General features: G+C 36.3%; 1 protein-coding gene across 5 annotated transcripts in view; it reads left to right on the top strand.

Annotated features, from left to right (window-relative positions):
• LOC121422183 (myosin-10-like) overlaps positions 1 to 14,812 on the top strand; it is a 72,504-nt gene that overhangs the window by 24,222 nt on the left and 33,470 nt on the right. For all 5 annotated transcript variants that reach the window (XR_005971129.1, XM_041617067.1, XM_041617066.1 and 2 more), the window contains 7 exons: positions 338 to 522; positions 1,114 to 1,235; positions 2,352 to 2,421; positions 2,983 to 3,143; positions 3,967 to 4,093; positions 4,427 to 4,612; positions 9,619 to 9,767. Coding sequence is in view for 4 of the 5 variants with exons in the window: in XM_041617067.1 (XP_041473001.1) it covers positions 338 to 522; positions 1,114 to 1,235; positions 2,352 to 2,421; positions 2,983 to 3,143; positions 3,967 to 4,093; positions 4,427 to 4,612; positions 9,619 to 9,767 (1,000 nt within the window). In the remaining variant the exon portion in view is untranslated. The remainder of the gene's footprint in view (positions 1 to 337; positions 523 to 1,113; positions 1,236 to 2,351; positions 2,422 to 2,982; positions 3,144 to 3,966; positions 4,094 to 4,426; positions 4,613 to 9,618; positions 9,768 to 14,812) is intronic.

Here is a 14,812-nt window from a genome sequence, read left to right as displayed (position 1 = left end):
TTGTTTTCCGGGGTTGCCTTAGAGTCAAGCTAAGCTTGAAGTGGCAAACCCTGCAACTTTCTTAAAATCGATAAGCTATAGAAGATACAACCTTGTTCATACTTGTTGTTAAATATTTTGTTGTATACTATGTAATTTCTTTGTTATATTTTGTATTTGAAAAGTTTCAGAAACAATGAATGGAATGAAAAATGTCAAATGTTGGAGCAATTTCTTTAGTTCCATGCAATTCAATCTTCTACACACCATTTACATCACATTGACATCTACTTTGATCAGTAAAGACTTATCTTTTCAATTTTTCGAAACATTTCTTTGATACCTTGTCACCCGCTAGCCAACATCGTTGGTATGAGCAACCTGGAAGGAAGCAACACTCGCTTTGGTAGCTCCCAGACCCGTCGGGGTATGTTCCGTACCGTGGGCCAGCTTTACAAGGAGCAGCTGTCTGATCTGATGACAACCCTCAATTCCACCAACCCCAACTTCGTCCGTTGCATCATCCCCAATCACGAGAAGAAGGTAAGATATGCCAGGGCCCTGTCTGACACAGAGTTATGATTGATCCCATCAATCTCAACTGTATGGAAATCCATCCATACTATAATTATTTCTACAAGAAATTTGGACAACCTTCTTCGTAAACAAAGATAATCACACTGAATCTTCAAGAGAGTGATGAATGTATGTATACACATCATATCTAGAAAATATTTTGAACAAACATGCATTTTAGATGTTGACGCTGCTGGCCATCCATAGTTGCGGATCATCAGATCAATTGTAACTCTTAGCAATGCGGGGGCCCTGGTTGATATTCTCTAAGGAGATCTCCTTCTTTGTAGGTGTTTTGACATTAAAAGTTAGTGAATAATAATAAGATTTGGAGGAAGAAAATGATAGGGGTGCATTGTATTAATATGCAAATTTCTTCACAATTATCATAGAGGAGGTGCTGCTTGTCTTTATAAAGCTGAATATCGTATATTTGTCTAATATTCAGTATTACAATTTCAAATCTGGATATCGTGCATTGCCATTGAAGGATCTAATGCCAATGAAAATCTTGAGAACATGAATGTTAGGTGAACATTGTCATGTTTGTCGTTATAGGCTGGCAAGATTGACTCCCATCTAGTACTGGAACAGCTGAGATGTAATGGTGTACTGGAAGGTATCCGTATCTGTCGTCAGGGCTTCCCAAATCGTATCCTCTTCCAAGAGTTCAGATCCCGGTAAGTGGCCTTCACATCTATTTCAAGCCTCAGGGATACCTTTCTTAGGCTTTTTCAGGATGCACAGTTGTGCTCGAAAGTTAGTGAACCTCACCACAAAATGCACTCCTTCGTGCTGAGTGTTGAATGTAGACAACACTACAATGTTCAGCGAGCCCAGAGAAACAAACTTCATTGAAAATATAATATTTTCTCACCTGACTTCTTAGTTAAATATCTAAAACATGGTAGAACTTGAACACTTTAAATACGTTCATATTCTGTTGGGGGTTCGCTAACTTTTGAACACCACTGTATTTAGATAGCTCATATGGGCCTGTAGGATGTTCTGGCTTCTTTCTAGGTGCAGGGAGTGAAATTAGTTTGCATCCTGAAACTTGGATTTGATTTTTTTAAGACACACATGTAACAATATGTAACCATATGGCTATATTCTTAATTAGGTATTCATTTATTCAATGAAAAATGTTAACTTGTCTATTACCAGTGAATCAGAGAGACCATGAAAAAAAAAGAGAAAAATGATGTGTGAAAATGGAAGTGACTTCCTGCACATTATAAACCTATCTTGCTCTACCCTGCTGAGATTATTCCTGTTGCAGCTCCAGAAAGCTTAACTGAAATGGGATACTCTCAAGTCCAACTATTTAGTAGCGCAAATGAAACTTGACTTATGGCTTTCGCTTGACTATTTTTTATTTGGATCTCTGATAACAGTGGAGGAATGGTTCAGAAGAAAATTCTTGAAATTTTCATTACCTTTTTAAGAGCTGGCACTTTGTTCAACCCCTCCATCATGATTTCTGATATTGTTATTTTACTGCACACGTTATAGTGTTTTCCTTAGCATTTGCTCCTGTTACACTTGCTCCTACCGGAAAGAAATGCACTCGTTAAGCCAAACAAACAGAAACTTCAAATCTTACCCTAACCCTCACTTTGTGTTTTTAGAGAAAACCGTAGAGGAGCATGTTGCGCAGGAGAAAGTGTCTCGTGCCCATTTTGGGGCTTGTTTATAAGTGTTCATTGATCGAATTGCCCAAGCTCCTGTATCATTACCACCCTTGATCATTACCATTGAGATTTACTTTGAATGCTTTTGTCTTTCTTGTGTAGATATGAGTTGCTGACACCAGACGTCATTCCAAAGGGCTTCATGGATGGAAGAAAGGCCGCCCAAGCCATGGTAAGTTGTTCCCTATGCATTGTGTAAAGACATTCTAGGGATAGGAAAGTTAAGGTGCCTCATTTTTTAAAGACTTGTTAAAACGACATATGCAAAGTTTCTGTAACAAGTGTACTATCAGCCAATAGAATCAAGGAATTTCAGTAGCTGTAACTGTTATTACACATTTGTTATTACAAGTTTTTTGAAACAAAGCTCCAGAAGTTGGAGCGAATCAGATTATGGCATTGTAAAGTATCCCAAAATATTGTCTCAATGTATATTCGACAGTCAAACTTGTCTTTTGTGGCTACCAAATTATCTCCCTTCTGAAAGGAATATGTGCCATGGAACTTGTCTTTGAAAGACACATGTCTACACTGTCGCCTTTCCCTTGGGCATTGTTAATAATCAGGTTCGACTAAATAATTTAGGGTTTAGGTGGACCCCTCAAGACGATGGTGAATAGAGGAGTCTGTTAACATACAAGTAATCAGGGATGAGAGAATGATACATTGAAACGATTCTTCAGATTTTTGTGATTTCAATAGCGATTATCATCATCACCTTATTTCCTTACAGATCAGCGCTTTGGAGCTGGACCCCAACCTGTTCCGTCTGGGGCAGAGCAAGATCTTCTTCCGCGCCGGTGTGTTGGCCCACCTTGAGGAGGAACGTGATCTGAAATTGACCGACATCATCATCCGCTTCCAAGCTCACTGCCGTGGTGCCATTGCTAGAAAGTAGGATATTTCAATATGATGTTAAACAGATCCGGCCCTGTCACATAAAGCTCGGCAATCGATCTTAGCGCGGATTTCTATGACCGATTGCATTCATTATTGTGTATGATCAATCCAAGAATTCAGCCTTGTGATCAATTGCTAAGGTTTATGTAACTTGGACCTGGGGCCGGTTTCATGAAGACTTCCAATTATTGTAACTTCCATGGAACCGTGATCCTGATATGGCTGTCCAGACTGTTACCATGGTATTTCATAGAATAAAAGGAAAGTTTCCATAATTGAAGATCTTTATGAAACAGGCACTTATTTATCTTATATCTCCGTAAAAAGCAAAAACGGTGTGAAGAAATAGGAAAATATATAGAAGGGGGTTGACATCTCCATTATTGACTGCTTTTACAGAGCTGCCAACTATTACACTTATGCCATATTTATTACCATTTTTGAAACCAAGTTACTGCATTATGCTCTTTTTTCATAAAATACTTCTTGTTATGGGTTGTACAAGGTTGGCAGCTCCACTGTAATGTAGTACTGATTGTTCTGGGACCAGTCCACAAATCTTGTTATAAATGACAAGTTACAGCTCTGCAGTCCACCTACTGAAATAATGTTATTTATTTGTTGTAGAATGTTGTGTATGTTAGTGATGACAAGTTTAAAGTAAGAAGGCCTCGACAAGAAGTATTAAGGGTCTTACCTGGGTATTATATTCTGAAGGATGTCTTTGTTGATGATCCATTGCCTCTCAGAGAGATGGGGTGATGTTTCTTTGTGGAAGAATTACAAATTGGATCTGTTTATGAATTGCTTTCAATAGGAACTACCAGAAACGTATCCAGCAGTTGAGTGCCATCCGCATCATCCAACGTAACTGTCTGGCCTACCTCAAACTCCGTAACTGGCAGTGGTGGCGTCTTTTCACCAAGGTCAAGCCGCTCCTGAACGTAAGTTATTTTCTAACCTACCCTGAACCTTACAACCAATCACCAATCCAACTGTCCTGTACTTGGTGAGCCTTAGTTATTCTATCGCTCTGATCCTTGCCAATTTGAGGAATAAAAGCTAATAAAAAAAAGACTTTAGATAATTAAATGGGATTATGTCATGAGATCATGATATTTGGAGGTGAATTGTAAAGATGGGAAGATGCAGCAATGGAAGAATTGTAGTAGATTATTTAGTCAATGTGAGCTCAAATGCAAAATTGATCAATCTCGGCTTCTTATAATTTCATTGGAATTTTTAATTCATTTTGGTCAATCATTTCTTATTTCTAGGTTACTCGTCAAGACGAGGAGATGCAGCAGCGAGAGGATGAACTGCGTAAGGTCAGGGACAAGCTGGAGAACACAGAGAAGGACTACACTGACATGGAGCGTAAACTCCAACAGGTACTTGACGAGAAGAGCCTCCTAGCAGAACAGTTGCAGGCCGAGTCAGAACTGAGCCAGGAAGCTGAGGAGGTGAGTTAATGTCAGATGGGCTATGAATTTCATGGGGAGTGATGATGATAATGATGATAACAATCTTAGATATTATGGTGATGATGAGGGTGATAGTGATGATAATGATGATGATAACAATGTTAGATATTATGGTGATGATGAGGGTGATAGTGATGATGATGATGATGATAACAATGTTAGATATTATGGTGATGATGAGGGTGATAGTGATGATGATAACAATGTTAGATATTATGGTGATGATGAGGGTGATAGTGATGATGATGATGATGATAACAATGTTAGATATTATGGTGATGATGAGGGTGATAGTGATGATGATGATGATGATAACAATGTTAGATATTATGGTGATGATGAGGGTGATAGTGATGATGATGATGATAACAATGTTAGATATTATGGTGATGATGAGGGTGATAGTGATGATAATGATGATAACAATGTTATAGTCAGGCAGCATATGTCATCTACTTCGAAAAATTGGCTAAGTCTGATTTTTCACTTTTATGTGATTGGTGACATCATAAGGAACAACTTCCAACTTGGTGACAAATTTCTAATGGTCATCTTGACCATGTGAGGGGTCAAAATTGGGTCAATAGGGGTCAATTTTTGGAATTGCCCCGATTGTGTTGAGTCATATATCAAATTGTTTGTCTGGCTATACTGAACAAAAAAGTGTACACAACTATATACTCTTGACCTCCCATTAAAAAGTTATGCCGGGAAATGTCAAGAGGTCAACGAACTTTCGTTACATTGTATATTTTTATGGCAAATTACACTGAAGGTGATAAAAAGCTAATATTTTCGTTTTTTCTGTTTTGCATGTGTGTACTTTTTTATTTTTCATTTTAATAAGTTCATCTTCAGAAGTCGTTATCCAGAAGATATTAAGGGTCAAGACAAGGTCAGGGAAAGGTCAAGAGGTCAACAAACTTTCATTGGTAGCCAAAATACACTATAAAAGCGGTTTGAATTTAGAAGTAGGTTCTTCATTTTGAAAAGTCTCTTAGAAGACATTATCCATTAGATAAAAAGGGGGTAGAATGTGCTCATTTAGGAACAAAATAGATAAACAGTGATAGACGTCGAATAGTTTGAGTGTGGTATCATGTTTTATTGCAGGAATACCTTGAAACGACTTGACAAATCCTATAAAAAATCAAATCATCTTCATGACGTTATAAGTGCAACCAGCTCTTTCCGAGTTGCTTGATTTAGGAACTCAATTCAAGTTCTTTTCATTTCCAATTTACCGATCTTTGATATGTAAAGAAACATTTCATCCATTTGTTTGTACAGAATATTTTAATCAACAGAAAATATTGTCATGTACTGGGGTATAATCTTTTGTCGTTTTTTTTCTCCTACTTTGTGAACTACCTGGATGTTGCCAGAAAGAATAATCACATCAAATTTCATTGAAGTAAACCACGGCCATGCCGCAGCGGGCGGAGGTTGCAGCGGTCCCCAGAATTTGTAAAAGAAAATTGCATATTTTTTTTTACTGAAAGATACATGATAATTGACCAAAAGTATGCACGAAATCTATAAATTTCTCTTTACATTATGCAAAAGCGGTCCCGATGATTAGCTCAGAACAGCACAACACCAGAATTGCGTAGTCCTTCTTGGCTCCAGAGATCGAGTAATGGTCAGAATATATCACATCAGCATAATATTGACATACACTTCTACAATACGCATGCCTGCATGATGTTGCCTCTTTGTCAGAAATAATATAACCGTCACAGATTTTGAATTAAGGAGCAATTGGAGCCCAACTTATAATATCATCCTCAATCCTAAGTTAATCCAAATGAAATGTTGTGCATCTTTCTTAGGAGCTGGGGCACTGGTCAATCGATGTTTATTCTGTTACATAGTATTACACTTATACCCTACTATACAATACAATAATTTCTGTTGATTGAAATATTCTGACAAAGCAATGAAGGAAATGTTTCTTTACATATCAATGACTAGTAAATTGAAAATGAATTGAACTTAAAATTGATTTCCTTAAAAAAAGACACTCGGATAGAGCTGGTTGCACTTATTACATCATGAAGATGATAAGGGCACAAGGGTTTGTCAAGTTGTTTCAATGTATTCTTGCAATACCATGATACCACACTAAACGCATTCGACGTCTATCTCTGTTAATCTATTTTGTTCCTAAATAAGCATCTTAATTTATTTAATGTTATAGATACAGACTTTTCAAAATAAACAACCCTTAAAAAATGAGACTTCTACGATTCTAGTCGCTTTTAGGGTATTTCAGCTACATGTTGACCCTTTGACCTTTCCCTGACCTTGTCTTGACCCTAATATCTTCTGGATAAGGACCTCTGAAGGTGAACTTATTAAAATCGAAAATAAAAAAGTACAAACATGAAAAAGGAAAGTAAGAACCCCCCGGCGGAAAATAGCTTTCTTAACACCTTCAGTGTAATTTGCCATATATACAATGTAACGAAAGTTTGTTGACCTTTTGCTATTTCCGGTCATAACTTTTTTACGGGAGGTCAAGAGTATATGATTGTGTACACTTTTTTGTTCAGTATAACCAGACAAACAATTTGATGTATAACTCGACACAATCGGGGCAATTCCAAAAATTGACCCCTATTGACTCCATTTTGACCCCTCACATGGTCAAGATGACCATTAGAAATTTGTCACCAAGTTGAAAGTTGATCCTTGTGATGTCACCAATCACATAAAAGTGAAAAATCAGACTTAGCCAATTTGTCGAAGTAGCCGGTAAATCATGACATATGCTGCCTGACTATTAGATATTATGGTGATGATGAGGGTGATAGTGATGATGATAACAATGTTAGATATTATGGTGATGATGAGGGTGATAGTGATGATGATGATGATAGTGATGATGATGATAACAATGTTAGATATTATGGTGATGATGAGGGTGATAGTGATGATGATGATGATGATAACAATGTTAGATATTATGGTGATGATGAGGGTGATAGTGATGATGATGATGATGATAACAATGTCAGATATTATGGTGATGATGAGGGTGTAAGTGATGATGATGATGATGATAACAATGTTAGATATTATGGTGATGATGAGGGTGATAGTGATGATGATGATGATGATAACAATGTTAGATATTATGGTGATGATGAGGGTGATAGTGATGATGATAACAATGTTAGATATTATGGTGATGATGAGGGTGATAGTGATGATGATAACAATGTTAGATATTATGGTGATGATGAGGGTGATGATGATGATGATGATGATAACAATGTTAGATATTATGGTGATGATGAGGGTGATAGTGATGATGATGATGATAACAATGTTAGATATTATGGTGATGATGAGGGTGATAGTGATGATGATGATGATGATAACAATGTTAGATATTATGGTGATGATGAGGGTGATAGTGATGATGATAACAATGTTAGATATTATGGTGATGATGAGGGTGATAGTGATGATGATGATAACAATGTTAGATATTATGGTGATGATGAGGGTGATAGTGATGATAACAATGTTAGATATTATGGTGATGATGAGGGTGATAGTGATGATGATGATGATAACAATGTTAGATATTATGGTGATGATGAGGGTGATAGTGATGATGATGATGATGATAACAATGTTAGATATTATGGTGATGATGAGGGTGATAGTGATGATGATGATGATGATAACAATGTTAGATATTATGGTGATGATGAGGGTGATGATGATGATGATGATAACAATGTTAGATATTATGGTGATGATGAGGGTGATAGTGATGATGATGATGATGATAACAATGTTAGATATTATGGTGATGATGAGGGTGATAGTGATGATGATGATGATGATAACAATGTTAGATATTATGGTGATGATGAGGGTGATGATGATGATGATGATAACAATGTTAGATATTATGGTGATGATGAGGGTGATAGTGATGATGATGATGATGATAACAATGTTAGATATTATGGTGATGATGAGGGTGATAGTGATGATGATGATGATGATAACAATATTAGATATTATGGTGATGATGAGGGTGATAGTGATGATGAGGGTGATAGTGATGATGATAACAATGTTAGATATTATGGTGATGATGAGGGTGATAGTGATGATTATGATGATGATAACAATGTTAGATATTATGGTGATGATGAGGGTGATAGTGATGATGATGATGATGATGATGATAACAATGTTAGATATTATGGTGATGATGAGGGTGATAGTGATGATGATGATGATAGTGATGATGATGATAACAATGTTAGATATTATGGTGATGATGAGGGTGATAGTGATGATGATAACAATGTTAGATATTATGGTGATGATGAGGGTGATAGTGATGATGATGATGATGATAACAATGTTAGATATTATGGTGATGATGAGGGTGATAGTGATGATTATGATGATGATAACAATGTTAGATATTATGGTGATGATGAGGGTGATAGTGATGATGATGATGATAGTGATGATGATGATAACAATGTTAGATATTATGGTGATGATGAGGGTGATAGTGATGATGATAACAATGTTAGATATTATGGTGATGATGAGGGTGATAGTGATGATGATGATGATGATGATAACAATGTTAGATATTATGGTGATGATGAGGGTGATAGTGATGATGATGATGATGATGATAACAATGTTAGATATTATGGTGATGATGAGGGTGAAAGTGATTATGATGATGATGACAATAATAATGTCAGATGGGCTATGACTTTAATGGAAAGTGATGATGATGATGATGACAACGATGTTGGATCTTATGGTGATGAAGGTGATAGTGATGATGATGATGACAAACAATATTCATTTTTTTCTAAATTGTTTAAGAGATAAGGGTGAAGCTGACTACCAAGAAGCATGAGCTTATGAAAATTGTCAGTACATGTATTGATGATGTTGATGTTAAACAATGTTCTGTCCATGTTTTTTTGTAGATGAGGGTGAAGTTGGCTGCCAAGAAACAGGAGCTTGAAGAGATACTTCATGACCTTGAGGCTCGTATTGAGGAAGAAGAAGAGAAGAATCTAGGTCTCGGTGCAGAGCAGAAGAGACTTCAACAGAATATCAATGACCTTGAAGAACAGTAAGTAATCACTAGAATTTCATAATTCTATTCAATGGTAATAGAATAATGTTTAATTGCAAATCAACTGTAATGGGGTGTTGGAAGAGAGTTGCATTCTATTACAGATCAAGTATAAAGACCAAGTGTAATGGGGTGTTGCAAGGAACTTGCATTCAATCAGATCAAGTGTAATTGGGCTTTGCAAGAAACTTATGTTCACATCAAGCATAATGGATGGTTGCATGGAAATTCTCTTCAATTGCTAATTTAAGCATTGCAAGAAATTTGAGTTACACTTGAATGGAAATCAAATTTGCATTCAATAAAAAGATTTGAAGTGTATTTTTCTTGTGCTTGATTTAGAATTCGGTTTCTTGCAATGCCCTTTTAAACCACATAGTGCCAGTGGCATTGGTTAGGGCCTATTTTATAAAATACCCCAATAAGTTGTAAAATAGCAAGGTTTTAGATTACCATTGAGAGTAATAAGATTGGTAATGTAGGATGATACCCCCCATAGCTCTAGTATTGAAGATAGTAATTTATTCACTGCCTTATTCACCAAGTTATTGTCTTTTATAATCATGCATAGGAAATTGTCCCCCCCCCAAAAAAAAAAAAATAATAAATAATAATAATAATAAAATGTGATGAATGGAAAGTAAGAGATTACATCATTGATTGGATATTCATCATGGATATTGATTTAGGAAGATGGCACCAATCATAACATATGAGATAGATCTAAAATTGCTTTGTATGATATTGATTTAGATTTGTCTTCATAATACTTTTTTGTATATTTAAAAAAAAATTAGTCTCAATAGTATGTTGCTCGATAGGCCTATGTTCTTTGTTGGTCCCACCTCCAATAACTTTTAGTGGTCCGTACCTAAAATTTACTGGTCACCCAAAATTAAGAAAAATATATATAAAAAAGATTGAGTTTATTTTGCAAGTCTTTTATTGCTTTTATTGCCCCCCCAGAAAACCATACAAACAAACAGTACACAAACACACACAACATAATTCATGAGAGCCAATTTTTTTAAAGATGCCAGAGCCATTTTTGTCTCACCTGCGAAGCAGAGTGAGACTATAGGCGCCGCTTTTCCGACGGCGGCGTCAACATCAAATCTTAACCCGAGGTTAAGTTTTTGAAATGACGTCATAACTTAGAAAGTATATGGACCTAGTTAATAAAACTTGGCCATAAGGTTGATCAAGTATTACTGAACATCCTATTAGAGTTTCATGTCACATGACCAAGGTCAAAGGTCATTTAGGGTCAATGAACTTAGACCATGTTGGAGGAATCAACATCGAAATCTTAACCTGAGGTTAAGTTTTTGAAATGTCATCATAACTTAGAAAATATATGAACCTAGTTCATGAAACTTGGACATAAGGTTAATCAAGTATCACTGAACATCCTGCCACTGATCTCTCCCTTATCTGGATGGGAACAATAACGCTGATTGGCCTATTCCGTGTTGAAGCACCGGAAGTTGGTACCTCCGCACGCCGAGTTCCCCCAAAAGAGCCAAAATCGAAGTAGAGTCTGGTTTACGACAATAGTATCAATCTGAATTATACTTACGAGATCAACTCTTATAACAGCACTTTTCAATGTGAATTTATACCTAATACAAAGTTTAAGATGTTGTCCTGTGCCACGTATAATTGCACTTATCGTGACGACCGTGGAAACAGAGAAAAGGGGATTACTTTTCACAGATAAGACAAGCTGGTGAACTGCATAGTTGTAGACTTTATGTAGTCCCATGTGCTCAAATACATGTGTGGTAATTCTAAATTACCAGAGCAAGTTTCCAAAACTTTAAAACTCCAGGGGGGGGGGGTAATCGATTGTTGTGATTTATCTGGAAGCGTGATGAATTTAAACCATGATTCTAATAAATATTCAGTTTATTAATATTCACAAATGTCACCAAGTTTTATGAGTTTATCAGTCATGTTTGGACAGAAGAATATCACGAGACACGAAAATACTGACCGTGTAGCCTGTATTCTGAAATTTGATTTAAGTTAAAACTGAAAATCTGCCGTTTCAGTCGGAGGAGTTAAAAAAAAAAATTTGCGAAGCATAGATCCTGACCGAAATAGACTGATTTTTTGGACAAGGACTGGATCTACAAGGTATTCTGAAAATTATTTTATCTTTTATTTGTGAAAGGACAATAAAATTTACAAGCTAGAGGTATACATGTACGGTAGGACTAGGACTTTAGGGGGTTATGTAACTTGTGGCATGTGAATTTGTGATATTTCTCTGTCAACAATAGATCGAATTATTTTTTCCAAGAACTCATTTTTTAAACAAAAGTATGTAAAAAAGACATTAAGCTACAGAGACGGATTTACAGACTTCAGAAATTTCACAGAACTTATTTTGAGATGCCGAATGTCTTCAAAGAAAAAAATGTCTCGGTGGAGCAAAAAAAAGGGGGGTTATCAACCAGAAATTTAGGGGGTGACGCAAGAAAAATAACCTGACAAGCAAAAAAAAAGGTTATCAACCCAAAATTTAGGGAGGGATGCAAAACAAAAGAAATAATCTGACAAGCATCGAAAAAAGGATATCAACCAGAATTTTAGGGCGGACCACAATGATTTTAGGGGGGTCCACCTGAATTTAGGGGGGATGCAGGAAAAAAATTGACAAGCAAAAAGAACAAAAAAAAATTGTCAACATAAATTTTGGGGGTCTATCCCCCACCTAAAATATAGGGGGACAGGACCCCCCCCCCCGCTTCCGCTGCCTATATGAACAAACTGGGTAGAGGATAATTGAAGAGGGTCGATCGATGTGACAGAAGGAGAGAGAGAGAAGGTCAAGTCCAACTCAGAAAAATATTGATTTGAATCAATAGAGAAAAATCAGACAAGCACAATGCTGAAAATTTCATTAAAATCGGATGTAAAATAAGAAAGTTATGACATTTCAAAGTTTCGCTTATTTAAAAAAAATTGTGATATGAACAAGCCAGTTACATTCAAATTGAGAGAGTCGATGATATTACTCACTCACTATTTCTTTTGTTTTTTATAGTTTGAACTATACAATATTTCAATTTTACGAATTTGACGATTATAGGACCTCCTTGCCTGAAGCACAAAATGTTAAAATAATGGAATACCAACCGAGATGTGCATAACTGTTAAGTGAAATGAAGCGAAACTTTAAAATGCCATAACTTTCATATTACATCCGATTTTGATGAAATTTTCAGTGTTATGCTTGTTGAATTTTTCTCTTTTTATTCAAATCAAGTTTTTGTTGGGGTGGACTTGTCCTTTAAAGGGCGAGTCCACCTCACGGAAACGATTATTTGAATAGAGAGAAAAAACACGATAATGCTCAAAATTTAATCAAAATCAGAAGTAAAATATGAAAGTTATATTTTTAAAGTTTTACTTAAGCGATGAGATTTTCGGTGTTACACTTGTTTGATTTTTTTTGGGGGTGGACTTAAATTAAAGGGGGTTTCAAGCCCAGTGTTATAAGCCTGCATAACCTAGAAAATCGTCGCCCTATCGATCCTAAGAGGTTATTTGGCAAACCTCCAAAATACCCCTAGACAAGTCAAAGATTTCATCCATTCTTCCTTAGGTGAGAAAAACACCAACCCCTTCAAAATTATGTTTCCGAAATGTACTGGGAAAGTACCATGGTTTCAAGAAAATTGCGAATTCTGGCACCTTAAATATATGAAGTTTTGTTTAAAAAGCAAGAGCTTCAGTGTGCAGACAGCTAGCGTATCGCTCACAATGCATATGCTAATGGAGCGATCGCGTTCTTTTTGGGGGAACTGGTATGGCGGACAATAGAACTCGCCGGCTTCAAACAAAGGACCCTCCCCGCATATCCAGTTAGGGGAGAGATCAGTGCATCCTGCATAAGTTTCACGTCACATGACCAAGGTCAAAGGTCATTTAGGGTCAATGAACTTTGGCCGAATTGGGGATATCTGTTGAATTCCCATCATAACTTTGAAAGTTTATGGATCTGATTTATGAAACTTGGACATAATAGTAATCAAGCATCACTGAAAATTTTGTGCAAGTTTCAGGTCTCATGATTAAGGTCAAAGGTCATTTAGGGTCAATGAACTTTGGCCGAATCGGAGTATCTGTTGAATTACCATCATAACTTTGAAAGTTTATTGGTCTAGTTCATTAAACTTGGACATTAGAGTAATCAAGTATCACTGAACATCCTGTGCGCATTTCAGGTCACATGACCAAGGTCAAAGGTCAATGAACTTTGGCCGAATTGGGTGTATCTGTTGAATTACCATCATAACTTTGAAAGTTTATGGATCTGATTCATGAAATTTGTACATAAGAGTAATCAAGTATCACTGAACATCCTGTTCGAGTTTCAGGTCACATGATCAAGGTCAAAGGTCATGTAAGGTCAATGAACTTTGGCAATGTTGGGGTTTTTTGTTAAATAACCATCATATCTCTGTAAGTTTGTTGGTCTAGTTCATAAAAAGTGGACATAAGAGTAACCATGTATCACTGAACATCTTTTGCGAGTTAGAGTAGTATTCAAAGTCAGCACTGCTACTATATTGAACCGCGTGATGCAGGTGAGACGGCCAGAGGCATTCCACTTGTTAAATATCATTGGTATCAGTTTGATATATTTTTTACTGGTCATGTAGGACCAGTGAATCTGGCTATTTCTGAAAAGTTACTAGCCCGACAGCAATTTTTACCAATCTGGGACGGTTGGTCCGGTGCCAGTGTTGCGCGCTGGGTAAAGTTCAAAGAATAATATTGGACTATTGGCTGACCAATACCAAGATTCCTCATCTACGATGACCATTAGATGCATTTTTTCATGAATTGAATTGAATCATTGTGGAAATGCAATATGAATGCTAGATTTAGCTTCCTCTCCCATTGATATCATTACATCCCCGTTTCCATGTTGTCCAAATACTAACTTCATGGTAATAGTTCATTAAATCTGAAAAGCTAACAATTGTATCCTATTTACTAAAAGTAACCTTTATCTTCTCATTCTGGCT

The sequence above is a fragment of the Lytechinus variegatus genome, chromosome 10, assembly GCF_018143015.1.
Source record: "Lytechinus variegatus isolate NC3 chromosome 10, Lvar_3.0, whole genome shotgun sequence".
NCBI classification, from domain to species: domain Eukaryota; kingdom Metazoa; phylum Echinodermata; class Echinoidea; order Temnopleuroida; family Toxopneustidae; genus Lytechinus; species Lytechinus variegatus.
Note: the sequence above shows the minus strand (reverse complement) of the source record. Positions and strands in the feature narration are given on the sequence as shown.